The sequence below is a fragment of the Brachyhypopomus gauderio genome, chromosome 8, assembly GCF_052324685.1.
Source record: "Brachyhypopomus gauderio isolate BG-103 chromosome 8, BGAUD_0.2, whole genome shotgun sequence".
NCBI lineage: Eukaryota > Metazoa > Chordata > Actinopteri > Gymnotiformes > Hypopomidae > Brachyhypopomus > Brachyhypopomus gauderio.
The window spans coordinates 15,422,724-15,450,349 of record NC_135218.1 but is presented as its reverse complement, the minus strand read 5'-3'; the positions used below and the strand labels follow the sequence as shown (position 1 = coordinate 15,450,349).

At 47.1% G+C, this 27,626-nt stretch overlaps 1 protein-coding gene across 1 annotated transcript in view; it reads right to left on the bottom strand.

Moving 5' to 3' along the window:
- LOC143522240 (phosphatidylinositol 3-kinase regulatory subunit alpha-like) overlaps positions 1 to 27,626 on the bottom strand; it is a 70,248-nt gene that overhangs the window by 7,046 nt on the left and 35,576 nt on the right. The window contains exons 3-7 of the mRNA XM_077016047.1: positions 24,754 to 24,846; positions 24,264 to 24,341; positions 10,354 to 10,485; positions 6,835 to 7,036; positions 4,978 to 5,063 (exon numbers count right to left, since the gene is read on the bottom strand). Coding sequence (XP_076872162.1) covers positions 4,978 to 5,063; positions 6,835 to 7,036; positions 10,354 to 10,485; positions 24,264 to 24,341; positions 24,754 to 24,846 — 591 coding nt within the window. The remainder of the gene's footprint in view (positions 1 to 4,977; positions 5,064 to 6,834; positions 7,037 to 10,353; positions 10,486 to 24,263; positions 24,342 to 24,753; positions 24,847 to 27,626) is intronic.

Sequence of the window (27,626 nt, the reverse complement as noted above, 5' to 3'; positions counted from 1 at the left end):
TCTCGTAAATGACACCGGGCAGAAAAGAATCCTTCATTACTGGTCCTGCTGCTCACAAACATCAGAAATCTGTTCCAGTTTTTTTGTTTTTGTTTTTTTTGTTGTTGCTGTAAACAAACTAACAATGTCTTAAAATAAAATGAAAGCATTTCAAAGCATTTCAAACCATAAGGGAAGGGCAATATTGTATTTTTTAAATGCAAGGTGTTATATCTAACATGTTTGTCAAAAAACTGGAGATTCCGCTAACTTTCAATCATCCCCTTGTAATTTATGCTTGAAAACAAACTACAAGGGGGAAACGTTCATGAGTGAAGTGTTGGAAGGGCGGGTCTCCCTCCCCACTGCCTTAGGCCTACATAATGAAGTCATGACAAATGTCACACTACGATGTTCTTCTGTACAGAAACACTTCAGAAGACATCTTCTACCAAAAGCTCTGGTGAAGAGTTTTCAATGACTTCTGCAGGGTAAACTAACCCTAGCCTGCAGAACAACATCAAACATCAGCTTCTGCCAATTCTGCTCGCAATCATCTTATCAGCAGCGCTAAACCCAGCTAACCGGCTTAGGAGCCCCGCGTCACACTAATCACAGCTCCAGCGGCCCCATGCTAGGAGTCGTCCTGGTCTACTTAATGGAAGATTAATGTGGTTGAAAGTGCAGCTGAGGCAAACTTAATGAGATTGGTATCTCTTTAAGGAAGAAATGGCGTAATCAGAAAGGCAGGGTGTGGGGTGGGCTGGGGTGTGGGGTTGGGGGTGTCACTTTATCCTTGAGCCGATCCTTTACGTGCGCGTTTAAGATCATGATGTATGGTAAAAACATGACGTGTTTGTTTGTGAATCTGTCTGAGAGAATTAGCATCTGTTTCTGCATGAAGGTCTAGAGTGGAGTGTAATGCTAAATGAAAAGCTTGGATTAGTTTCCAGTGACAGTTTGATGTTAACATCACATGAACGTGTTCTTTGTTGTTTTTTTTCTTGGGGGGGAGGGGGAGGGGTTTAAACATGAATGTCGCGACAACTTCCATGAAGGGTGAAGATCGTCTTCCTCAGAGAAACGGAAACGAAAGCCAGAAAGCTGACACATGTATTCATGTCGACGGACAGGATATACGCTGATGCGGAGAAAGCGATTCCGAGCAGGAATGCGGTTCCTTTGTCTGGTCCTTCAGTACACAGAGACTCCAGCCTTTCAGCAGACCGCAGGTACAATAGGCAGAGGAGAAACCTGATCTGAGATTTGATCCACATCCTCGAGCCTTATAGAATACCTCGCACCGCTGATCCTCTGTCGTTTTTACTGGTCCTATTCCAATCTGTCCCTCAAGGATTTGCCAGGATTATTTGAGGTCTCAGGAAAATAAATGGTGATACCCATAGGTTCTGTGGCACTTTTGAAGCGAGGGGGTGAAACAGGGACAGGAGAACTGATGGTGACGTAGGCAGGGCTGATCCCAAGCTCCTTGACCAATTACTTTATCCCTAACCTCAATTTGCAGTCGACAGTATTGCCTGCAAATATGAAGCAGCCATTTTTTCCCCTCCAAGCCAGTAAAATTACCTCAGTATTATGGCAAGATCTGCGACCTTCTCTGCACAATTTGCATGGCCAATCACTTTTTGGCTCAACACAGTTCCACGGGAAGACAACGCAATTCAGATGTAACTGTAGAACTCATGACTTGAGCTGGAACTTGTTGGAATAGCAGCATAAAGATATATTCAACAGTGAAATATTTCAAAGTGAAATATTTCTGTCATCTTTGTGATTTTGGCTTTGTGAAGTTTGTTTAAACCTAGTTTAACTGCACGGTTTTCCACACTGCTGGAGGTTCACTCAACTCAAAAAACATTTTTCTCCTTCATGTAGACAAATTGAAGCTGTTAAAATTTGCAAGCCTTTGCAAAATTGACAAGGAACAGCTAAATTTGCTCAGATTAATCCTGAAGTGACACTTCATGTTTGAGACCCTTCAAGACATTTGATATGTATAGTCTGAACTTTGAGCTTTGGCTTGACAAATGGTTCTGCAGGATGGGAAGAAGAGGACCAGAAAGCTGAAGAGCAAAACAAAGACCTTAGTCAGAGCAGTGAAGAGATTATTACATGGTACACTGAAGCATGTGATTGCGAGCAGCTGAGAGGACAGCAGTGGTCATTTTCACTGGGTCAGCTGGGACAGAGGGCCAGCTAGTGGGGAATTCCAGGAGGTCACATCCTTACCGTTAGTGTGTGTGTGTGTGTGTGTGTGTGTGTGTGTGTGTGTGTGTGTGTGTGTATATGTGTTTGTGCTTGTGTGGGTGAGAGAGAGAGAGAGAGAGAGAGAGAGAGAGAGAGAGAGAGAGAGAGAGAGAGAGAGAAAGAAAGAGAAAGAGCATTTATAATTCAGATTCAGGGCTTTAGGACAATGAGAACAGTTTGTGGTAAAATTATTGAGCATAATCATAGAATAAACTGGAATAAACTGAAAGAAAGTGAGAGTGAGAGAGACAAAGAGAGGGGAAAGAAGACACTCATCTTTCTCCTGTAGTAATCCTAGTCACCACACAATATGGCCTTTAAATGACCTCAGAACCTGAAGTAGAAGGTTCTCACCACACCAGAACTGTTGGACGTCAGACTTCTGTGACTCTCACACATGCCTGCACACACACACATTCTCACATGACTGTGGCTCTACTGTGCCACATGGCTAGGTGGAGATCACCTCTAAGCACTGATCTGAGATCAGGCCCTGTGTGTGTGCTCACCAGTGCAAACAGGTTCTCGTCACCATGCGAGTCTACCGTACACATCTGCACATCATTTTACACCTCAGAGGTGCTGTATAACATATCATTTCATGTTGTGTGCGCACACACTCACACACACACACACGCACACACATGCACGCACACACACACGAATGAGCGTTGCAGTCTTCCAAAAGGAGGCGAGTCCAGAGCAAACCCCTAAAGACTGCACTTTAAACACAATATTTCACCAACAAACCTCAGCAGCTCAACAAGCTGGAACACATTAGTGGCCCGACTCTGGAGCGAGGTAGCGAGGCAGTGAGGTAGTGAGGTAGCGAGGTAGTGAGGCAGCGAGGTAGTGAGGCAGCGAGGTAGCGATGTAGCGATGCAGCGAGGTAGCGAGGTAGCGAGGCGTTGGAGGGCACAGGATTGCGTGCCTCTAGGATGGAGAAATAAGAAATAACTAGGAGAATAAATGAGGAGCTGTAATGTGAATGGATGGCTTGTTTTATTTCCTGGTGTATTTGCGTGTGCATGTGTAGAATAGGAGGCAGGGCCGTATTACGCTGGCCTAATCACTGACAGATTGACTGCCTGCAGTAGACTGAAGTGAGCCATGAACGTCAAGCGGCAGGGTTCAGCGCACGCAAGGGCGGCCGGAGCTGCCCCGAGCTGCCCAGGTGTGCCCGCCCCTCCCCCCCTGGGGGGCGTGTCTGCAAGGCCCGGGGCGGCGCCAGCCCTCCCCACGCTGTCCGTGAGGCCTCGTCTGACCTCTGACCTGTGGGTTAATGTTGCCTCCGCCCACTGGCTGGCCTGGCAGTTGCACATGACCCCTTGCTGTGTATGTGTGGGGGAGTGGCTATAACACACACACACACACACACACACACACACACACACACACACACACACACACACACACACACACACACAGAGCCTTGGGCAAAGCCAACGGGTCAGGAACATGCGCTACTTAAATAGGTTATTCTGGTTCTGGAATCTGTGCACAGACGCCAAGGAGCAGTGGGAGAGAGGCGTCCCGCTGCTGAATCCACAATGGGCCCAGTCTGGACGCGGTCCCCTCAGCTGCAACAGCACCCCGTAAATCTCGCCCTCTTTATTCCCCCTGTTGTGGCGTGGAGGGGGGTGAGGTAGGGGGTGCTGTGTTTGGGCAATATAAACAATAATGTTTGATTGAGGTCACAAAGTCATCTCTTACTGGGCATTAGATTAGCGTTCCTCCCCCATTGTACACACTCACAGGGTTCTGTGTCATACAAAAAGACACAGTGGCGTGATTATAAAATCCAGCGTGATGATGCAATGAGTGCCTCCAACAAAACATGATCATAATTCATCCAAACATTCAAATTGTGCCTTTCCTATGAAAACAACTCAAATTCACACACAAAAAAAAATAAACAACTCGCATTCACATAAAAAAAAAAAAAACGAAACAACTCGCAGTCACATAACCAAAAATAATAAACTTTGCATGTATGACAACTCACTGTCGCCCTGTCCACACACATGTTCGAGTGGCAACTTTGGAGGTTCCATAACCAAAATGAAATGATTTGACTCTAGTCTAGATGATCATGGTCCAAAGAGGAGTCTGGTGAATCTCCCTCTAGGAGACATACACAAGTTAAAACAACTTCAGCCAAAGAACTCCATCCATTGGGCACAGAGTCAAACTCTTTTCATTAAACCACAAAACAGACCATGGAGGGAGTGCTCACTGCCAAAATCTCCGACAGGAAGGCAAGATTCATGGCAGAAGACTGCTGTCGGGCCTCCGAGGAGTCGGTTCTGTCGGGCCAGACCTTAGAGAGAAGGAACATCTCCTGCTTCTCGCCTCACTCTTTTCCTCTGCCATCTATCCACAAACATTCACTGGCCTTCCAGCCCCTCCATCAGTCACTAAGATGGCGGTGCACATACTCAAGCACAATACGCACACTGCTCATTTTAGACAGGAATGACAATAACTTCCAGTGAAGAAAGAGATACCAATTACATTACCACTAACAATTACAATTTACTTGCAAAAGACTAGTAATCGACATCAGCTCAGAAAATGTGCTGTGGTGCACATCTGCTGTAGAAAGGGCCACCGCTGTCTGTCTGAGGGCAGGACGGTGGGGAGTTCAGAGACAGAACCTTCTGCTGCCTCACGCTCACGAAGGAGAACAAACATCTGAGAGTGGAGGAGGTCCACAGAGGGCTTACTCACCTGGGGCAGCTTGCATCTCCATCAGGCCTCCCACCAAGATGAGGGCCTCCAGAATCTTTATGTGGTGCTCTGGGTTCACGTCCGTGCTGGAAACAGAAGTGGTGGGGGAGGGGGAGGAAAACCTGAAATACTGCATTCAGCCACAGACAATGAACTACAGTCGATGCACTACGAGTCCCAACTTTCACTTTTCGGAAGATTTCAGTGTCTGCATGTAGGTCTTAGATCAAGGTTACACTTACACTTACAGTGTATGTGCTTGAGCATGTGCATCTGTCTCACGCACACACACACCCACACACACACACACACACACACACACACACACACACACTCGGTGAGGTGCAGTGGCTGATGTGTTTGGAAGGCCTGTGCCATCGCATTTGTGGCCGGAGCTCTGGCTGATTCCCGTCTGGTGTGGAAGACATGAGCATCTCATGTCTTATTTCTTGGACCAGGGAGGCTTACATAACCACAATCATAAGCCAAAGCTGACGACTACACAAAATGACTCTGTCCTACTCTTGGGAGAGGGACAGGATCGAAGACGACATGCAACTAAAAGCTGGGAACTTCCATTTATGCTCACACTTGGCCGTGAGCCAGAAAAGCGAATCACAATCAAATAAGAGTGAGGCGAGTTAGGGGAGTACAATGTGCACTCTGTCTTCCCAATGACACCCTCACACACTACTCCCTATTATGTATATTAAGGGTCCTATTCAGGAAAGCACTTGATAGGGTATATGATGTCAGTGCTTGCTAAGCAAATGTGATCAAATGTGGCAAATAGTTGAGCCCTTAAAAAAATACAGGGCTACTTCCAACATTGTGATCTCACTGTGATCCTTATAGAATGAAGAAGCTGCTACTAATCAATGGAGTGGGTTAGTTTGCACACATCCATCAGGCAGAAGGCCCTAACACAGCCTGCAACATGTGAATTTTATCATGCACTACAGAATAATTTTAGTTAACGATATGATTGATATTATATGCGCACACACACACACACACACACACACACACACACACACACACACACACACACGCACGCACACACGCACACACACACACACAGTATATATAACCACTGCCAGTACCACGTAATGTAATATTCTCGGATGTTTTACGCAAAGGACTCCAAAATTTGTCTTGTTAGCACAAATGTATATATAATTTTGGAGTCCTTTGTGTAAAACAAAGGAGATTATTACATTTTCTGGTTATGACACTTTATTAGACAGTTTGTCATCCAGTTCATAATATAGAAAACGAGGTTTGCTCATTAGCTCTTTTATTGTCTGCTTAGGGACTTGTCAGTTTGTGTTTCGCTGAACTCCTCTCATATAAGTAGAGCATTTCAGGAGGATTTTAGCTGTTGTGTATGTGTCACATTTGTAAATGGAGACACAGACGCTACAAGTTTCAGTCCCAACCTCCCCCCAGACAGACATGTAATACGCAGAGGCTACACAGAATAACGTAAAGCAAGTTACCTCAGCCTATGCAGTTACAGATGGACATAAAATAAACGATACACAAAAAATCGGACTCTGACCGTAACCAGTGAACCCATTTTGTGCATTTAAACCCTCAACCCCATACAGATCATTAACCCAGTCCTCCAGTACAAAACACACTTGATGTGATGCAATGTAAACATAAACAAGACAAGGAAAGTAATTTTGTAATGGTTAGCTTACTTCTAACATCTGTTTAGGAACACCAAATATGTTCAGGAAAAGATATTTTTTCCGTTGACCTTGGTCTGCCGTTTGCAGAGGTGCTTTCTCATGCACAGCTGTGCTGAAAGCCCTAGAGCCCAGCAGCCATCTTAGCTACAGTCTTTCTTACCTGAAGTGGTTGTTTTTGAAGACTGCCTCGCTGTAGGCCTGACCTAGAAGCCTGGGACTCGCCTGAGCTGCTCCCCCACTTTGGGCCACCTTGCTGAGGTGCCGGGTCAGATGGACGAGGAGCTGGTGGTTAGACTGTGGAAGACTGGGGGACTCCAGGATTTTCTTCAGCTGTTGACCGCACTCCTCCAAACTCTGAGTTTCTGTGAGGGAGACAGGGGCCATTTCATAGTCAGGATCTTTATGGCTTTCAGCCCTTTTTTGTATATTTTACTTCTCCTCAGTTTAGCCGCATCTATCCGTTCTCAGCTTACACTGCATAGCACAGTGTGGTAAGATACCGTCACAGTCCTCTGGGTAGGACCCCCCCCACTGCAAACACACACAACTGCATCCTCAGAACACTGGACTCCAGACGCCAGTTCACCCTCCTCGTCTTCCACATGAGCTCTAGGGAGCACCTCTCCTAGTTAGAAGTGTTTACCAGCATGGAAAAGTACTTGATATCATTATTCACCATGTATACACCCCCACCTCAGCAAACGTGTAAGCCTATCGTGTATTTAAAACAACAAGTAAACATCTTTCTCTCACACAGGCGGGCTGTTGCACACGTGAGCGGTCCCGGGCAGTCAAGCGGCCGTCAGCGACGCTAACTCACAGCATTATTAGAGTGGGCCCGGCGTGTGTTGCTAGCCTGCTTCAGTGCCTTCCTCTCCCAGGCACTGTTCTGCACGAGTGTCGTGATGTCATATCACTGGCCTAATTGTGCAGCCCAGTTCTGCACCACCTCCCTGTTGCGTGTGTGCAGCGGTGAGGGCCACAGGCAGCTCTGCAGTGAACAGCTCACTGCGGGGAGACAGGCTGTCATTACTGGAACACGGCACCGTGGTTATCATAAGAGAGGGAGAGAGAGAGGGAGAGAGAGAGAGACAGAGGGGAGAGAGAGAGGGGAGGTGGAGAGAGAGAGAGAGAGAGAGAGAGAGAAAGAGAGAGAGGAGGAGCAGACTACAAGAGAAAGACGCTGAGTCAGGAAAGAACCCCCCCCCCCCCCCTTTCCAATTTCCACACCACACACACATAGACACAGACAGATGGACAGACACACCACATGCACACACCATACCACAGACACACACACACACACACACACACATGCACACATGCACACATAAACACATGAACACACACACTTTAAGACTATGCAGCCACTAGCCATAATATGGGCAGGACAAAATAAATAATCTTATCCTAGTCCAGGATTATCTCCACCTACTGATGATAAATTATGCACTATGGACCATTCACCAGACATATGGTGCACTTTCTTTCTTTTGCCAGTATGGGCAGTGTGCATTACAGTCTCATCTCTGATGGCCCCACCGATGATGGAGCTGCATAATAAACGCCACGCGAGGGGGGACGGGAACGAGGCTAACGTGCGGGGGGCTAGCGATAGCCTAGCGCTGCCCCGCAGCTCACTGTCTGTTAATGCAGTGGGGAGAACAAAGTTCTTATTTACAGAGCCCCCGAGGCATTAATGAGACCTGTGGGCTAACCCACACTAAACAGGCCAACATCTGTTCTTCAGGCCCAGCTCTGAAAGAGCAGTGTGATCATACATCACCCTGGAGTGATGTTCTCCTGGTCACCTACAGCCAAAACAATAGAGCTAGCAGATAGACCCACGTGGTTAGCCGCAGGACCCTATAACGCAGCTGTAGAGCTACTTACACATCATTGTGAGACCTGTTAAAATAGATTTAAAGATGTGTCAGAATAGAAATAAACTAACCAAAATGTCTACAGTTGTACATGGGCAGATAACTGACAGGCCCAGCTCATGAATACAACGTGTAAATCTTAGATGTTATGACACTTTTGTTGTGTAAGTAAAGACAACAGTCTAAAAGCAGTTCACACCCACACATAAACACACACGCATATGCACAAAGACACACCCACACACCCACACACATACACACACACAACGAACAACCTCTCGACCTCCTGCCAATTACACTTCCACCATGAATTACGAGCGTGAGCTGGACAAGGCGGGGCTGGTTAAGTCGCCTCCACCGTGGTGCTTATGTGGAAGATAAGTGTCCAGAGGTCAAAGGCACAAGGCAGAGAAGGGTAGCGGGGGTCGGAAGACGAATGTCTGACGATCTGCCAGTCCAAGTGTAGCTTAGCGCTCTGACCTTGGCCTACGGCCTACGACCTGTGCAGTCGCAAACACATACACACACTTCAGACTTCAGCTTCAAATATAAATACACACATTTTACACTGGAAGAACAGCCTCCAACCCACCACACACGCTCACACACACAACACACACACACACACACACACACACACACACACACACACACACACACACACACACACACACACACACACACACACACACACACACACACACACACACACTCAAACACACTCAAACACACACACTCAACCCTATAAGCCATTATCGATGGACAGTGACCCCTGTTCAGCAAAGGCCAGGGCCAAGGGCTGGGAACTTGGCCGAGTCCATCTGGCCTCAGCGTGAAGCAAACGGGGGGAGGGCCGGCCCAGCAAACGACCAATCACATTCCTGGAAGGGGACACAGCAGACCCCGTTAGGCCAGATGGGCCCTGGCATTTCCAGATTATATGCCCTGACAGATAACAGAGAAAGATGCCATTACGATTAGCCTCAGCTACGGAACCACACGCCACGATTAGCACCACATCTGCTGGGAATGACGATGGATCTATAAAGTCTTTGTAAACTTATTAATAGTGAAGCTGGAGCAAGCCTGAGGTAAAGAAGTGTGAGAATGGAGACTTTCAGAGAAGCTCTGGTTTTTTTTCCTATTTCCAGTTCAAAAGCAAATAATTAATAAAGTGATGGAAGGTTTGGATTTAGAACGTTTATGTTGGACGTTTTCATAAATGATCGAAAATCGCCTTTATTCACTGCAAACAGCTTGTACAAGTAGGGGCGTGATGGAGATCGGCACTGTCATGATGGTGAGGCACTGCTATGAGAACACAGATTACATAATCCAGACAGTCTGTCCTTGCCCAATCAGGTCGTGAGCTAGCAGAAGGGGCTAAGGGAGTGTGTTGCCTGTGGACTCAGAGGGAGTCATTCATAAGAAAGCATCCCTTGGGCATGTTAGCACCCCCGCTAACACACCACACACACACACACACGCGCACGCGCGCACACACGCGCACACACGCACGCACGCACGCACACTCATGCATACACCAAAGCCTTTCGCTCACTCCATACTGTAGGGACGCTTTTGAACAGGACATGCACACAGTGGGTCGCTCCGTTACGATGAAGCCGCTCTCTAAAACTGACAGTATGGAACCCAAAAACACTGACCTGCCCTGGCTGTCATGGCAACAGGCCAGGCCAACTTCTCAGCGGGAGCGTTCTACAGCTTACATGTCCGTCCTGGATAGAGTGGCAGTATTTCTGTGTGCTGTGACAGGGCTCCGGGGGATGGCTTACCCTGAGCAGTGTAGACCAGCTCACTGTACACCCCCTCTGGGATAAGAGGGCACAGCAGATCCTGCAGGTAAGCCCTCAGGGTGTCTGCTAGGACAGCCAAGGTGTACCCCTCACAGTCCGCTGCAGCAGGGTCTGTGATGGCAGAGAGAGAGAGAGAGAGAGAGATACAGACAGAGAGAGATAGGGAGAGAGAGAAGGCATAACTATAGACACACTGCTTGTTCTCTCTATTATTCATCTTAGCAGAGCAGGACTCCACTTTGAGCGGTGACTTCCTCCGAGCTGTGGTGGCCCTCCAGGGGCAGACAGCCAGTGGCACCATCCAGAAAGACAGCGGCTCCGAGTGGAACCCTTCCAGTCAATAATTCACTGCCTCAGATAATGGCAGCTTGGGACACGTGCAATTATACTGCAGGAATTTTAAAGGGCCTTCATTGTGCTGAAATTATAAAGGCATATTGATATATTGAGAAGGCATAAAAGAGGCTCACTGTTCTCTCACGTATTCCAGATGAAAGCCTTGTAATTTATAGTTAGGACATAATTGTAGATTTATGCATCGCTCCTGCATGTTTAATAGCAGGCCAAGAACACAGAAAGTACTTATGCAATTAAATGACATGCAAAGATTAAACCACGCACGCTAAAACGCAAGACGAGCCAAGGAGCAGATATTTCTAAATAAAATCTGTAGAAAAGATCTGCATGTGCTTCCTTCTGAGTATAAAAAGCCTGCTGCTTTATCCTCCTGAACTCCCTCCTACACAGCAGTGCAGCGTGGCTGGAAACAGCTAGAGCTGTCTGCTTCACCGTGGGGGCAAACGGCTAGACACAACGCATACGACAAGCAGGCACGGGCGGCACATGGCACGACTGGCGCTGGGTCTGAACTCGCCAATGCCACTCTCAGCATCGCTTTCATTGGCTGCCACACTGGGAGAATACATCCAGCAATGATACGGGCAGCTTCCAAACCCGAGTCTGCATCGGATCACGCTGGGTTTCTGTTCTGCTTTAGAGGTTGAGGGCTGTCTAAGAGGGCCACAGCTAGCTTAGATGAAAACAGGAATGAATACACAGGATATGTGCCGTGGGGGCACATGTAGACAAACTGCAAACATGGATATTCATATGGAGATGTGAGGCTCCCCAGCAGCACAACAAAATCCCGTCTGTTTAAACGTGATACACTCACAGAAGTCAAACAAAGATGAAGCCACAAAGAGGATCATTTGAGAAACTAAGCAGCTTCTCTCCACACCCTCCCGCTCTCCTCCTCCCCACATCCCCCTCTCCCCTCCTCCCCATGTCTCCTCTCCACACCCTCCCTCTCCCCTCCTCCCCATGTCTCCCTCTCTCCTCCTCCCCACGTCTCTCTCTCTCCTCCTCCCCACGTCTCTCTCTCTCCTCCTCCCCACGTCTCCCTCTCTCCTCCTCCCCACGTCTCTCTCTCTCCTCCTCCCCACATCTCCCTCTCTCCTCCTCCCCACGTCTCTCTCTCTCCTCCTCCCCACATCTCCCTCTCTCCTCCTCCCCACGTCTCTCTCTCTCCTCCTCCCCACATCTCCCTCTCTCCTCCTCCCCACGTCTCTCTCTCCTCCTCCCCACATCTCCCTCTCTCCTCCTCCCCACGTCTCCCTCTCTCCTCCTCCCCACGTCTCTCTCTCCCCTCCTCCCCACATCTCCCTCTCCCCTCCTCCCCATGTCTCCCTCTCTCCTCCTCTCCACACCCTCCCTCTCTCCTCCTCCCCACGTCTCCCTCTCTCCTCCTCCCCACGTCTCTCTCTCTCCTCCTCCCCACGTCTCCCTCTCTCCTCCTCCCCACGTCTCCCTCTCTCCTCCTCCCCACGTCTCTCTCTCCCCTCCTCCCCACGTCTCTCTCTCTCCTCCTCCCCACGTCTCCCTCTCCCCTCCTCCCCATGTCTCCCTCTCTCCTCCTCCCCACGTCTCCCTCTCCCCTCCTCCCCACGTCTCTCTCTCTACTCCTCCCCACGTCTCTCTCTCCCCTCCTCCCCACATCTCCCTCTCCCCTCCTCCCCATGTCTCCCTCTCTCCTCCTCCCCATGTCTCCCTCTCTCCTCCTCCCCACGTCTCCCTCTCTCCTCCTCCCCATGTCTCCCTCTCTCCTCCTCTCCACACCCTCCCTCTCTCCTCCTCCCCACGTATCTCTCTCTCCTCCTCCCCACGTCTCCCTCTCCCCTCCTCCCCATGTCTCCCTCTCTCCTCCTCCCCACGTCTCCCTCTCCCCTCCTCCCCATGTCTCCCTCTCTCCTCCTCTCCACACCCTCCCTCTCTCCTCCTCCCCACGTCTCTCTCTCTCCTCCTCCCCACATCTCTCTCTCTCCTCCTCCCCACGTCTCCCTCTCTCCTCCTCCCCATGTCTCCCTCTCTCCTCCTCCCCACATCTCCCTCTCCCCTCCTCCCCATGTCTCCCTCTCTCCTCCTCTCCACACCCTCCCTCTCTCCTCCTCCCCATGTCTCCCTCTCTCCTCCTCCCCACGTCCCCCTCTCCCCTCCTCTCATCTCCCTCTCCCCTGCTGTTGTCTCCCTCTCTCCTCCTGTTGTCTACTTCTCTCCTCTCCTCTCCACATCTATATCTCCTCTCCTCTCCACATCTATCTCTCCTCTCCTCTCCACATCTATCTCTCCTCTCCTCTCCTGTTCTCTTCTCTCCTCTCCACATCTATCTCTCCTCTCCTCTCCTGTTCTCTTCTCTCCTCTCCACATCTATCTCTCCTCTCCGCTCCTGTTCTCTTCTCTCTTCTCCAGATCTATCTCTCCTCTCCTCTCCTGTTCTCTTCTCTCCACTCCAGATCTATCTCTCCACTCCTCTCCTCCTCTGCAGCCCAGTCCTGTCATCCACCTCTGTTCCCACACTGCAGTTAAATAGTTAATAGCATTGATTGGCCTTCTGCCTAATTGTGAAGGTTCCCCGTCATCGGCTCCCAGTGAGATGAAAAGCCCATTAAGCTCTGCTGATGACCTCCTCCCTCGCCAAACGTGATTGGTTTGTAGACCTGCTGCAGCACCTGCTAGCAACACAGGGACGTGGGGGTGCACACACACATTCGGCATGTAAAACAAGGCAAACACCTGGATGCCACAACACACCCTGTGAATACTGCCATATGACAAATACAGACTCTGGCTACTTCCAAACTCAGTGGATAAGAGCTCAACACCTACCCACATCCTCCCAGAGGAGGTCAGGCTGCTTGGGTAGTGGTGAAGGTTTGACACTGCCAGTGAGTCACCAGTGACACATGGCTGTGTAGGCCAGTTTACAGGTCACTTCCACAAAACCACAGCATTATAAAGTAACTAAAGTCAACGTCTCAGGTGGGATCACTGGGGGAAACTTGGGGATTCTGGCAGGATGAAGTCAAACAGTAAATCCTCTATCGGGGTTTTGATCCACCTGTATCAGTCTTCTTGAGCCTGATTTAGCATATATGACCGATAGCCTGTGCTGGATTAGAACAGATGTGGATTAGCTGGGCGCTTGTCCATGCTACGTGCTTTTTCCTCTGGCACAGGAGCACAGCCAAGCGAGAAACTAACCCCTATTGATCAAACCCCTCTCAATGAATCCCATTTACTGGTCCTCCTAACCAGTTAATGCATCTACATATATTTCTTAGTTTTCGAATCACCCCACAGTGGACGCTCATCTCTCAGCTTTTCATTCCTTGCCATGAGCCGGAATCGATTGTTTCTTCCGTGGCTTGATCCATACATGGTTGGAATTTCTCTGGGTGCGCTTATCGATGTCTGCCTCCCCCTTCCCTCTGCTAACAGACTTCTTCAGCTCATCAATCAGACTTTGGCCTGCCCCCTCCTTCCTGTGCCTGCCTCCCACTTTGGTCATTTACATGCCTGTCAATTGAATTCACTGTCAAATTTGGCTGTCCAATCCATCTGCTCCAGGTCCATTGATCCATTTGGGCTTTATCTGTGTACCTAGCGCCTTATGCTGGTCATCTGGGAACAAAGCACCAATCAGGAGGCCCGGCGTAGGCCATACCCCTCACCCCACAAGCCCAGCCTCCCACTGGCTTAAAGCATCCTGGTGCTGAATGGTTAAAACGTGGTTAGGGAGGTTATGTGATAAAGACCTCGTTCATACAGGTCATTCACACAGGATTAAGGGGTTGCAGTAATATCCTGGGTGTCAGACCGGCTTTACAGGACAGGACTTTGGGTTTTATGCAGGCTTGGAAGCGTAGAAACGCCTTATCACGTTGACCTGAGATGTAGAGGACATGAGGGGCTCTGGTAAATGCTGTCCCGGCTGGTTATTTCTGGTTGCTCACTATGCATACAGCTGGCTCTGGTCCCGTGGAAGAAGACATCAGGTATGGGCTATGAAACAAATACTGTCAGTGAAGAGTGTTTGTAGTAACTCCTGCATCTCAAACAAGTCATGCATTTGCCTGCTTTGCTGGTCAGTGCACTAGAGTGTTCAAACTGCTATGCAGGAGATGGCAAACCCTGTTTCAAAGAATGCTTCCCAACTGGGCCACTCTACTACACTGCCATGCAAACACACACTCATGCAGACACTCGAACATACACAAGCAAAACTGCGGGCCACTGTCAGTCTTGGCTCACCAACGTTTATGAAGTAAACACATCATTATATGTCTCAATGCTTAACAATTACGATTAATGTAACTCAAATGTAGCACTTGTTGGGTTTCTGTTCGTTTCCAAAGTAGATTAACATTTTGTCCCCACTCAGACATAATAGGCCAAAAGAAGAAGGGGAAAAAAAGGAAAAAAAGTCAAATGATCACAATAATTTCTAGGAAAGTTATTCAATCAAACCTAATAGGAAGGCTTGAAGTATGCTGTTATGCTCAAAGTGGGTCTACGGTTCTACACTCCAAACAGAATCAGCTCCACTTTAATTCTGATTAATGAATGATCTAATCTTTCCATCAGCTTTGTGTCATGCCATGGGAACACATTCGAGCAGTTCAGCGGGGTGAATTCTGCAACTGGGTTTCACAGAATGCTGGCATTGTGCTTTAGAAAAAAAGAGTCCTGTTGCCAAATAAGCCATGGGCCTCTAGATCAAAAGGGAGGTCTAAAGTGAATTACTGCGATACAGAATGTAGATCTGATTAGTCCATAATTTGGGCTATTGATTTATAAAATTCTTATAAGCCTTAAGGGTAATGGGTTAGAGAGAGAGAGAGAGAGAGATTCTGTTGTGTCAGACTGAGCAGTGGGATCACATGGGTAGGCTGACCTAACCAGGATGCATTCATAAGACATGAGAAGAGGAGCTGACACTGGCAGTGTGGGAATATGAGTTAGAGGTGTAATCCGGGGTCTGGAGTTTAAAGTAATGCACAAAACACCCGCAGGCAACAGAATATGAGCCCTTTCACCTGTACTGCCTCTCCTACTATATAACAGAGTTCAGGGGACTAGTGTTTCTGCATGTGTCAGTGTAATGATACTGCAATTTAATATTTTAAGAATATTAAATCTGGACAGATTTTTAAAATTAATTTCTGAACTACCCAGTGCAAACATTTGCTATGGTGTGATAATTAATTACTGCAGAGAGGCCAAGCCCAGTGACTGCTCAGATGAGTAGCTCTGTGCAGGACCTTTTGTTTGGTGATTTCAGGTGTGCATGCAGCAATAGAGCAATGGAAACATAGAGAGTGAATTTTCAATAGGTTTTCAATCCATCATACCTGCAGAAAAATGATGAGTCTTAAGTAAGGAATCTGTGCGTATGTGTGCCTATGTATGTTTGTGTGTGCGTCTGTGTACGTCTGTATGTGTGCACGCGTGCAGAATGAGGCCCTGTGTTTGAGTGTGTTTGTATGCAGAACGCATGACAGCCTGATGTATTGCAGTGTGATTTCACGTGAGTGAAGGCCCAGCTCCGTGACAGAGATGGATCTGAATTCATTTTTCTCTCCTCTCTACTCTCTGTCACTCTTCATTTTCACTCACAAATCAGAGTATTTCCTCCACAGATTACGAGCAGCGTTCCACTCTCCTTGTGCCATTACTACTGCAGCTACCATCCGTTTCTCTTTATGTCGGGGCCAAAGTTGCTTTTCCTGCCCAGACCCTTGATCTGGTGCAAAAAATCCCAATAACAAAAGCAGATGCATTAAAGAGACTGATACTTACGGATAAGTGAGCAAATGAGAAGTTTCAGATGCAGATTTCTGTACCTTACCTCAAGTGTTAATATAAATATAGATGCCAATGAAAGACATTTGACTTCAACAGATACTATTGCTTGGATGAAATGTTAAACAAGAGGAAAATCCAACCTTCTGTATAAGAGTGCTATAAAACAGGGCAATAAATCTCAGCCATAGAGCTGTTTTTGTTCCCAATCCATTCTCCATCTGTGCTGGTTTTCCATAACCAATATTAGTCCTATATGTGGAAGTAGGTCTCCCAGTTTACTGAAAGACTATTGCTGGTCAACCTTTCAACTTTTCAACCTTTAAATACCATTTTCATACTTTGCGCTTGAGCACAGTTCCCAATGACCTGTTCATTTCATCCAACATCCATTCCAAACTCCTGACCTCCTGCTTCAACTCTTCCATCACCTCTTCCGTCTTTAGCCGTCCACCCTCAGCAGACTGTCAACAACCTCTTTTTGTTGCAGGAGATCAGAGAGCTTTGGTGTTCCTTATTTAAGCGTGCACTCATAGACAGGCGTGGAGACAGTAACATTCTGCTCACATAGGTCACCAAGAGGGCTGGGACCAGCAGAAAGCCACGTGAGACCAAAAATACTGTATATGTAAGTAGCAATATAAGGTACTAATATTTTGTCAACTAGTACATAAGGTGTGTTAGGTACTAGTTGAGGAAATATTTTATCGGTGCCTTTTCAGATTAATTTAAAAATTAAAGTACAAATGTTACAATTACATTTGTGAACGTGTGTGTGTAGATACATGCATGTGTAAGCTTAACCCAAGGTTGTCACAATGCCTCTTCGCATTACTGTTAATCGTGATTCTCAGAATTGGTGGATTTGACTGAATAATGAAAACCAGTCAAGTAAATCCAGAATGTTCAGGACCATGGAGGAGAGCATCGGAGGAGATGACACGTCTCGTTCCAGCACCAGCCAGCCACTGACCCGCTGGGTCTCAATCACCTGCACCGCCCCGCACTAATGTGTCCACAGGAGCAGAAACTGCTATGCTGTTCCTATTTCTGAGCAAGTTAATAGCGTTGCTTACCATACGCTTGAAAATGAATGTATCGTCTTAGCTGTCTACTGAGTGCCGTACAACACGGTCAAACACGTGCGAAACATGCGATATCAAACACGCGCGAAACAGGTGCTTAGTAATGCCCGGTGCTCTGGAATATGGGCACTGCACTTTAATGGAGGAAGAAACAGCCATCTTTCACTCCACTGCATTAGGCAGGTAATGACACAGTTTTATAATTGTGTCATTAGAGGTCTAATATTCCTGCCTCGATACACCTGCATTGCAATAATAATTCCTCTACTGTATTTATTTAATGTAACAGAAGACCAAAAATGATGTGGTTGCTCTTTCTGTTCGGATTATTGGCTGTGGGTTATTTTGTATTGTGCAGGATACAACGTTAGATGTTAGAGGGACATGTGCAGGGTAAGATTTAGAGCGTGACCTGTTATATAGACACAACTCATGAAAACACCAGAAACTGTGAATAGAAGTTTGTTTCCTCCAAGCGTGTACATTGTTGACTTACACTGTGTAAAGACAGCGGCTTTGTTCATGTTTCTCTGACCGCCAGGCGCTCCTGGCCTCACAGGTTGCCACGCCCGCCTTATTAGTGCGTTACCTGCTTCACTTGCTCTCGATGCAATCCGGGCCCGTGTGTGGATTTAAACCCTTGTGTTTGCTGATTATGTAGTCAGTCATTGTTCATATTGCCTGGGCAATGTTGACGTGTTCATCAGTGGTGCTGTGAGCTTGTGCGTGTTCAAGAACATCTTTTTCTGTTCTGAGATTTGTGTCTGGGTCCCATCTTTTTCCCTAAACGCATGCGCTGTCGCAGACAAGACCAACATGGGCCCCAGAGGAACTATTTCCATAACCCTCTGTGGTCTTTTGCGTGGACTGCAGGCGTCGAACGGCAACAGAGGCTTCCAGAGCGCTATGAACAATTCTCCCAGCTTTCTGCAGGCCAACAAAAACTTTATTCAATTTAAATGCGAGATGTGTAAGTGAAAATAAAATTAAAAGAAAGTATTTACAAGTCTGGTGGTCAATCAAATGAATAACACTCTACTCTCAAGTGACCTTTAGTGGCTCAAAGAGCTTAGCAGTCACTGGTTAAATAATAAATCTGTTGGCCACAGGGCCACTGAAGAATTCTCTCTCAGCAGAGAAGTAGTACTTCTACTTTGCTCATCTTGATCACCCCCAGCTGCACTGAACTATGGGAGCCCTGCCTCTCGGGGTCTAGGACAGTCCTGCCTCTCGGGGTCTAGGACAGTCTCCTGCCTCTCGGGGTCTAGGACAGTCTCCTGCCTCTCGGGGTCTAGTACAGTCCTGCCTCTCCGGGTTTAGGACAGTCTCCTGCCTCTCGGGGTCTAGGACAGTCTCCTGCCTCTCGGGGTCTAGGACAGTCCTGCCTCTCGGGGTCTAGGACAGTCTCCTGCCTCTTGGGGTCTAGGACAGTCCTGCCTCTCCGGGTTTAGGACAGTCTCCTGCCTCTCGGGGTCTAGGACAGTCTCCTGCCTCTCGGGGTCTAGGACCGTCCTGCCTCTCGGGGTCTAGGACCGTCCTGCCTCTCGGGGTCTAGGACAGTCTCCTGCAGAAATGAGGATGGAAAACAGACAGTTCAAAAACTCTTCCATAAATGTCTTCTGGTCACCCATGCAAACAAGAAGCAATCACTCATGAGTATGTACTTGTCAATACCAGTACAAGTATGTATGTAATATATATATATATATATATATATATATATATATATATATATACACACACACACACACACGTTTTGAGTTTTGATTGTAAATAGCCTTGTCTCGTGCCTTGTACAGGCTCTCCTGTCTCCTAGGCTGAACAGAGGTAAGCACATCTGCTGGTCTGGTAAGTATGCAGCTCACCGTTCACATTACACCGAGGCTGACACTGTCCTTGGGGATGAGTGTGTGTCGTCTGCACACCCGCACTACACTTCTCTAACTGTCTCTTTTATACTATTTTTTCCTGGAAAAACTTTCTTAGCATCACTGCACATATTTTCTGTTTCCCCCGTAAACCATAAAGTATAAACTGTGGTGTCTCTCAGAATGCTCTGGATGTTATGGACCAAAAAAGAATGGTGTCGCCACAACAACAAAGTCTTTGTCATACATCTGCCAGTCGTGTCCGCGTGTGTGCTCGCCAACATGGGCCTCGGGGTCTTGCCACGTCGCTGTGCGGGGCAGACTGGGTCGGGCTCAGGGTCTGGCTCGTGCCATATCATTGTTTACCCTCTAGGACAGTGTGAGGGTGCGGCCCATGAGGGTGTGTGTGTGTGTGTTTGTGTGTGAAGAAGTCGATGAGTGTGAAGAATGTGGTGAGGCGGTTCTGTGTAAACAGTCTGGTCTGGGGGAGAGCGTGAGTGGTCACACAGCAGACCCCAGAGGAACATTGCCCAGCCTCAACGCCATCAACACTCAGTGATCTACAGGATAGAATTACTGCCCTAAATACAGTATACATCATTATATACCACTGTGTCTACCAACTCTCAGGTGATCAGGGCTGCATTTCATAGCAGAAACAGTTGCAGACATGGGTCCTGTAGATAACAGACTGAAACCTAAGATGATATGCCACTTCAGGAAGCAATTATATTCTTTAAAAAAACAAGGCAGCAAAGCATACACTAGATTACATGCGCTTGCCAAATGACTACTGTTCCAGTTTTAGTGAAGAGGCTGACTCTGGGCAGACGTAATGAGTAAATATAATGTGTCTGAAATAGTTTACGTTACCATTCTAACAGTGGACTGAGGAGGAGGGCCAGATGAAAGGCAATGGAGAATATAGACCAGAGAGAGAGAGAGAGAGAGAGAGAGAGAGAGAGAGGAGAGAGACAGAGAGTGTGTGTGTATGGGCTGTTCACCTGAAGCTGTTCTGGACAAATCCCTTTAGGACAGTGCTAAACTTTTCTTTTCACTCTGATTTGCACACTGTATGGTTCCATCTAATCTAGGAGCTCAGAAACAGCTTAAGATACACTGTAATTAAGTAATGATTTGAAAGAGTCTATAAAGAGTGTATACTGATAACTGTAAGTTACCTGGGCATCTGTGTGTGCGTGTGTGACAGAGAGAGATAGAGAGATATCAGGTGCTTCTGTTAGCCAATCACAACATTTCTCAGGCAATAACAGTTTGGAGTATGTGTGTGTGAGTGTGGACGTGTGCATATGCATGTTTGAGAGAGCAGCAGGATGACATCATCGTCAGTGATGCGCTTCCTGTGACATCTGCAGGAAGGTCTGTGAGAGAGATGGAGAGAGAAGAAGAGAGTGTTCTACCTGAACACTGCTCTCACATTCATCTGCTGTAATAACATTATAATGACCTGCTTTCTAGATGAGAACGTATTGACAGGTCACACACAAGGTCATGGCCAGTGAGAAATGACCTGAAGAAGAATTTCTCTCTCTCTCTCTCTCTCTCTCTCTCTCTCTCTCTATATATATATATATATATATATATATATATATATATATATATATATATATATATGTATGAATATATTGTATATACATCGAAAATATTTCTGTAGAAAAAGTTATTTCTGTAGAAAATGCTTGTATATGCTACCAAGCATATAAAAAACAACCAATTACACAAAGAGATAGGTAGGTACACGTAAACAAATAAACAAACCTCACATCCAATACAAAGTACTCCCCGAGGTCTTTTACAACCTTTCCTGTGAAATCTTTTTGGACTCTGGGTCCATCACGCTGGCGTGTTAATCAAGGCTCTCACTAAACACTTCCAATAAAACAAAAGAGATGGAAGAGCTTAGGCAGCAGAAGCCCCTTCTGGCCCAGCTGACTGTAAAACGCTGGCCTCTAATAGGTTATCGACTGTGGCATGCAGGACAGGATGACATCACTGCTAGCCAATGGGAGGACAGGAAATGCGGAAGATGAGAACAGCGTTTTTAAAAAGCATTTTGCTGAGTTCAGCTTCTCGTGTCCGAGCAAAAGAGAGGGAGAGAGGAAGGGAGAGAGGAAGGGAGAGGCGGGAGGGAGGAGAGAGGTGGCGGGGTTGGCCCGGCGACGTGAGAGAAGGCCTGTCGTCAAGACGGCGAGTGGGCACAGGTTAGTAGCACTGTCTGTGCGCCTGTCACTGTATCCAGGGAGACCGGAGCCGGAACTTCTTTTCTTGGCCGCTACCGAGCAGAGTGTGTGTGTGTGTGTGTGTCTGTGTGTGTGTGTGTGTGTGTGTGTGTGTGTGTGTGTGTGTGTGTGTGTGTGTGCGTGTGTGTGTGCGAGTGTGTTTAAGTGTTTGCGTTCCAAAGCGCTACATTCCGTTTGCTTCATATTTTGTATAGTCATCCAACACAGGCTGCATTTTCTTCTGGAATCTTCTGCGTGGCTGTCAGTGCCATCACCTCCATGTCACTTTGCCTCATCTTCACTTTGATCTCTTCTTTTCCTGCTCTGTCTCTTTTTCTTTTGCTCTCTCTGGCACATTTTCTAAAAGGTATACACCCTGGCTAAAATCAGCTAGCCATCTCCATGACGACATCCCATAGTTGTACAAATGAGCAGTGCATTAACATGGCCAGCCCTCCTCTGCTCTGGGTGAGGTAATGTTTTCTCTTGCTTTCTGTGGCCGCCCAACACCGCCACTTCTTGGCCGTTCTCACAAACGGCACCCACAGTCGCTGTCTGCCCAGACTCTGCCCAGAACGGATGCGTAATGGTGCGAGGATTTCCACACTCTAACTTGTCCATTACGCCATGGCAAAACTGTACCCAATAGAGAAAGGGGGGAAAGAAGGTGTAAAAAACAAACAAAAACAAACAAACAAACAAACAAAAAAAACCACATGGCTGTCTGCCAGGTTTTAGGAATTTCCGTTCAGCCTGGTGTGGATCCGTCTCAGTGGAGGTTCCACTAAAACGCCTACAGGGAGTCTCACAGAGGGATTCACGTACGACCCAATAGGAGCTCCGGTCTGGGAACAACGCAGAGCCGAAATCCAAACACTCGGCAAGAGAAAACATGGCCGGCCGTAAGAAGGGCCCCAGCCTGTCTCCTCCACCCACATCAAAAAGAGCCGTGTCACTATCCATCTTTAGCCAAACCTGAAACTGCCTTCACTATCTCCCAATAACAGGGCATCTAAAGCGCTGTGTTGTTTTAACAGAACGTTCAGAAACGAATCCAAGAATAAGCAGGGTCAGAAACCCTAAACAGAGCTGACGTGTATGAAGTGCCCGTGCTCCAGTGTCAGAGCTCGTAGACGTCAGACAGACGTCTGCTAGCTGTGTGTGTGCGTTCACCGCTTAGCCTGGCAGCTGCATTCCTGGCTCCGTGTTAAGGTGGCGACTCGTGTGAGTGGATGTGTCAGCCCATGTGTATGTCAGGGTGTGTGTGTGTGTGTGTGTGTGTGTGTGTGTGTGTGTGTGTGTGTGTGTGTGTGTGTGTGTGTGTGTGTGTGTGTGTGTGTGAGCCGTGCAGGCATGCACAATGTATTACACTCCACCTATGACGCTTTCTTGTTCACATTTGAAAGTTTGTGGGATAACTTCATACTTCGATCATGTGCTTGTGCACATGTGAACAAGTCAGTATTTCATGCATGTGTGTAGTCCAATATTTGTGTCAACAAACACTCACACTAGATGACTATAAAATTCATTTTGAACCATCAGGAGCCCTTCACAAATGTACACATCAATTCCTCAAGAAAATTAAATAAATTATACAAATGTTTCCACTTTATGGCTCTCTATATAAGAACAGGATAAAGCTTATACAATATTTATAAGGATAAGCTCACTTTTAACTTCTTCCCCAGCATTGCTCAATTATTTTTGGAGCCAAAAATGGAGAGAGCCAGACTGCACCCTTGTGGTGCTAGCAAGAAGTTCAGCTCAAACTTTCAGCTCAAACTTTCAGCTCAAACTTTACAGCTCTGTCCACAGCAGAACAGTCAATTCAGAGTATTGTTACTTCTGCAGAATAATGTCTCAGTTAGATCTACAACTTGAAACAAAGAACAACTGGAGAAGCAGTAGGCTGTGAAAAATCTACATAGAACACACACAAGTACATTTAACAGAATCATAACATGAAGATCATTATCCGTCAGCACAGGAGCATCAGAGTTGGCCTCAGTGAAACTGGTGAAGGTAAAAACTGTCAGATAAGTTGTTGGCAAACAGCAAGGCGGTCAGACAGCTGCCATCAGAACACAATAAAGTAGATGGAGAAGGAACTTCCGTGTCATTGCTAACTTTAATTAGCAAATGCTAATGGATGAAATTCAAGAGCGCAAAATGAACACAACACAAATATACTTGAGCCTGAGTAAAGTATGGCAGAAAAGTACATATGCATGCGGAGTTTAGTGGAGGGTATGATACTGAAGAACTGTAGCTGCTATCGTCTGCCCAAAGGAACATGTTCTGATGCTACACAAGATACCTGAGGACATCTCACAGTGAACACATTCAGCGTGTGAAAAGCAGCTGATTTTGTTAATCACCCTAAGTGAAAGCCCCTGTACCAGAAGTTTACTTAAATCATGTTTTGAGCTTTGACAGTATTGACGCACACACCACCTCTCAAAAACACAGCAGACAGCAATAAACTAGCAGCAAACTTCTAACAGATGCTAGACCTGAGCAGCATGTGTGTGGCCAGACCCATCTGCACCGACCTTCTTCAAGAGCCTGGCGCAGTTCTGAAGGTCCGCTGGAAACAGGACCGAACCTGTGCAGTGGCTCATTTTCCCAGCCTGAAATCACATGATCCAAGGTAACAGCACAAGGTAAAATAGATGTAAGGGACACCAGTAACACAAGTAACACACGTGACACATCTCACAGAAACATTTATAGCAACAAGACTGTCCTTGTCACATTCCCATCGATAAGTAAACAATGTGGATGTCTTTCTATAAAATGTCTATATCTATAAAATCTCTCATAATATCAAAAATTATAAATGCTGAACCACAAAGAAATACAAAGAAGTTGATATTGTGTATATTTTATCATTTGGGCTAGATAGTCAGTTGGCAGGATTTTGAAGAAGCTCCAGTATGTGTGATATGTTCACCAAAAGTGAGTGAGTGAGTGTGTGAATAGTTGAGTGAGTGTGTGTGTTACTGAGCCTTTGGTGTTTAATGAGTGTGTGAAAGAACTCACCAGGTCTCTCCAGAGCCTCCGTCAGTCTGAGCACCACGGCTGGGGCCTGGTCAGACACAGCACACTGTTCCAAAAGCTCACCCAGCACAGAGCCTGTCAACGAGACGGAGACACACACACACACACACACACACACACACACACACACACACACACACACACACACACACACACACACACACACACAGATTAACTACAGACATCCGCCATGCTCTTTCCATTATTCACAAGAGAGGGGGAGACCAAGACAGGCGGAGAGAAGCGGAGCGATGGAGATGCGTGCTATCCCGCCAGTGACACGCCATATTCCCTGATTAGCTGCCTGGATGTAAGGCCCAGTGGCAGCGCTCTCCAGGGAGGAGACTGGCTGTCATATTCACACTGGGGTTCACACACACACAGGACACACAGGACAAGGTCCACAGCAACACAGTTCCAGCAACACAGCGCGGGGGCTGCCATGTGTTCAACAATGGACAGCATCAAATACATCCTAATGAATGAGTGCAATTATTGATAATTACTTGGGGGAGGGGTTATAATGAGGAATTATAGCATGGGTTTAAAAACGCCTTCTTACCTGGTCATTGGAAAGGGCATTCCTGTCTCATAAAAGATGAGTGAAATAGTATCTTGGCTTTTTCTCTAATTTCAGAAACCAAAAGAATCAAACAGTTGACACTGTCAACATATCAAGATGTAGTATACTTTACTACTGTGAATGAACATATCCAGGAGGGTGAAGAGGCGTGAGAGCCAGCGAACGTGTGACATTAACACGGCTGGGGCAACATTTGCACGTCCACTCACGCCATTAGAGGCACGTTAGCACGGGCGTGATCCCGGACCGAGGCGCACCTGTACGCCTGCCTCCGAGCCTTTGCAAGGTCTCTTTAGCGCCGAGGCTAATCAGCACTGATGTGTACCATTTGCTAATGTCTAGCTACCTCGCTACCGTCTCTTCCATATTTCATAATGAGGGAATATTTGTTTAGCTAGCTGAGGCACGTCTGTTGACAGGAGGGAAGGTTTCTGTGTGGGACCGTGGGCGCTGGTGCCATGTTAATCACCTCGGCACTGGGACCCAGTGCTGCTGGGCGAAATCTCGCACCGAGAGCCTCTGGCTGATTTGATTGACTTGTGTGAATTGACTGGAAAAAGCAACAAAAATCGTGCTCGCTGGAGCGAGCGGGAAGAGACTGTACTGAAGAGTACATTAGCATACAGGTGAGAACTTGAAGCCAGATACAAGTTTCTGCAGTTGGGAATATACCGCAGTTCTCCACACAGGGAGATGAATAGACGGGCCACTCCTGTGAACCCACCATTATGCAAATGTATAACCCGATGTGATTCTTTAGGAGGTGAAAATGAGAGGAAGCTGAACGAATAGGAAGGAGTGTTGTAAGGAGAAGTCCAACGGAGTTGTAGCTGCTCCTCGGTGCAGGTGACGTGAGGAAGGCAGCTGGGATTACACACGCTACCGTGGGGGCACATTGGTATTCCAGAAACACACAGCACATTTAATTGCTCCACATCCTGTTGATCTCTCTACGGACCCCAAGAAGGCATGGAGGTATGGCTTATGAATGAGCACAGAGGCAAGGGTGCTGAGCCTGAATTATAATCCCCCCCGTCTGTCTGTCTGCTACACTCTGTGTGTGTACCTGTCTGCCCCCCCACCATCCATTTTACACTGTATGTCTCTCTTTCCTTTGTTGTAGGATCCTTACCCCCCCCCCCCTCTATTCCCTGTGTTTCTGGTACACAAAATGTGACTGACAGGAAAAGCTAGACAAAGTAGCACTTGTCATATAAGACAGAAGGCATGTATGCATTCGGCACCAGTTAGCCGCTTGTGTGCAGGCTTTGCTCGGGCGTGTGTGCGTGCGCACGGCTGTGTTTTTGCGAAAGGGGAAAAAACTGCCTCCTTCCCATTGGAGAGCTGTGTATTTTCTGCACAGTGCCTCCATTAGCATTGCTGTCACAGCACATCACTGGAGCAATTCCTCACGAGGCGAGCGGGTCACTAGGTGGACCCAGGCACCAGGGGCCCTGTTGCAGGAGGGCCCTGCTCCTGCCCGACTGAAAACAATAGCGCCACAGCCAGGATGTCCATGCCAACACACCCAAACACTCCTCAGGCCTGTAATTGGACAGCTTTGTTGCTTTTTGAGTGTTTTTTCTTCTCTTCTTTGTTTTTAAAAGTTTTGTTTCCACAATTAAGTATAGGGAGTAAGGACTGACAGTAACAGAAATAACCATTTTATAAAGATTTTGTTTTTTGTTGTGTTGTGCTTGTAAACAGCAGAGGATGCCACTGCTTTGATTCACTTTTAGCATATTTGGAAAATTAGACATTTAAACCATATAATCAGGAAAACGTCTGGTCAGTAAAACAGCATCTAGTGGGAATCCTAATGTATACAAAAATGTTGTTCTGAATACCCGATTGTGTATAAATGCCCTCCTTTAATAACAGTCTCAGAAATTCCTATAACATGAATGCTGAATCTTCCATCAGTCCATCATCTGCTGTGCCATTTGTAAGCAATGGCAGGCTAATAGGTTAGCCTCCAAACCTGCACCCAGCATGTGTGTAGTAATGATGTATTACCATCAAGGGGGTTGAAAAACACCCATGAAAAAAGACATGGCAAAAATGGCCTCCACAGCACATTTGTATGAGGGTCTAATGTCCATTGTTGGGGCTGCTATAATGACTGTTTGTGGGAGAATAGAGCATGGCGGTGTTAGATAGCAAAGCTTCCATTGTTGCAAAACGGACTCTAAGTGCAGGAGTGCCCATGCTTTAGGACTACACAGGAGCCCAGCAGATGCTACCCGTTTTCTATTAAGTGGACAGAAAGCAA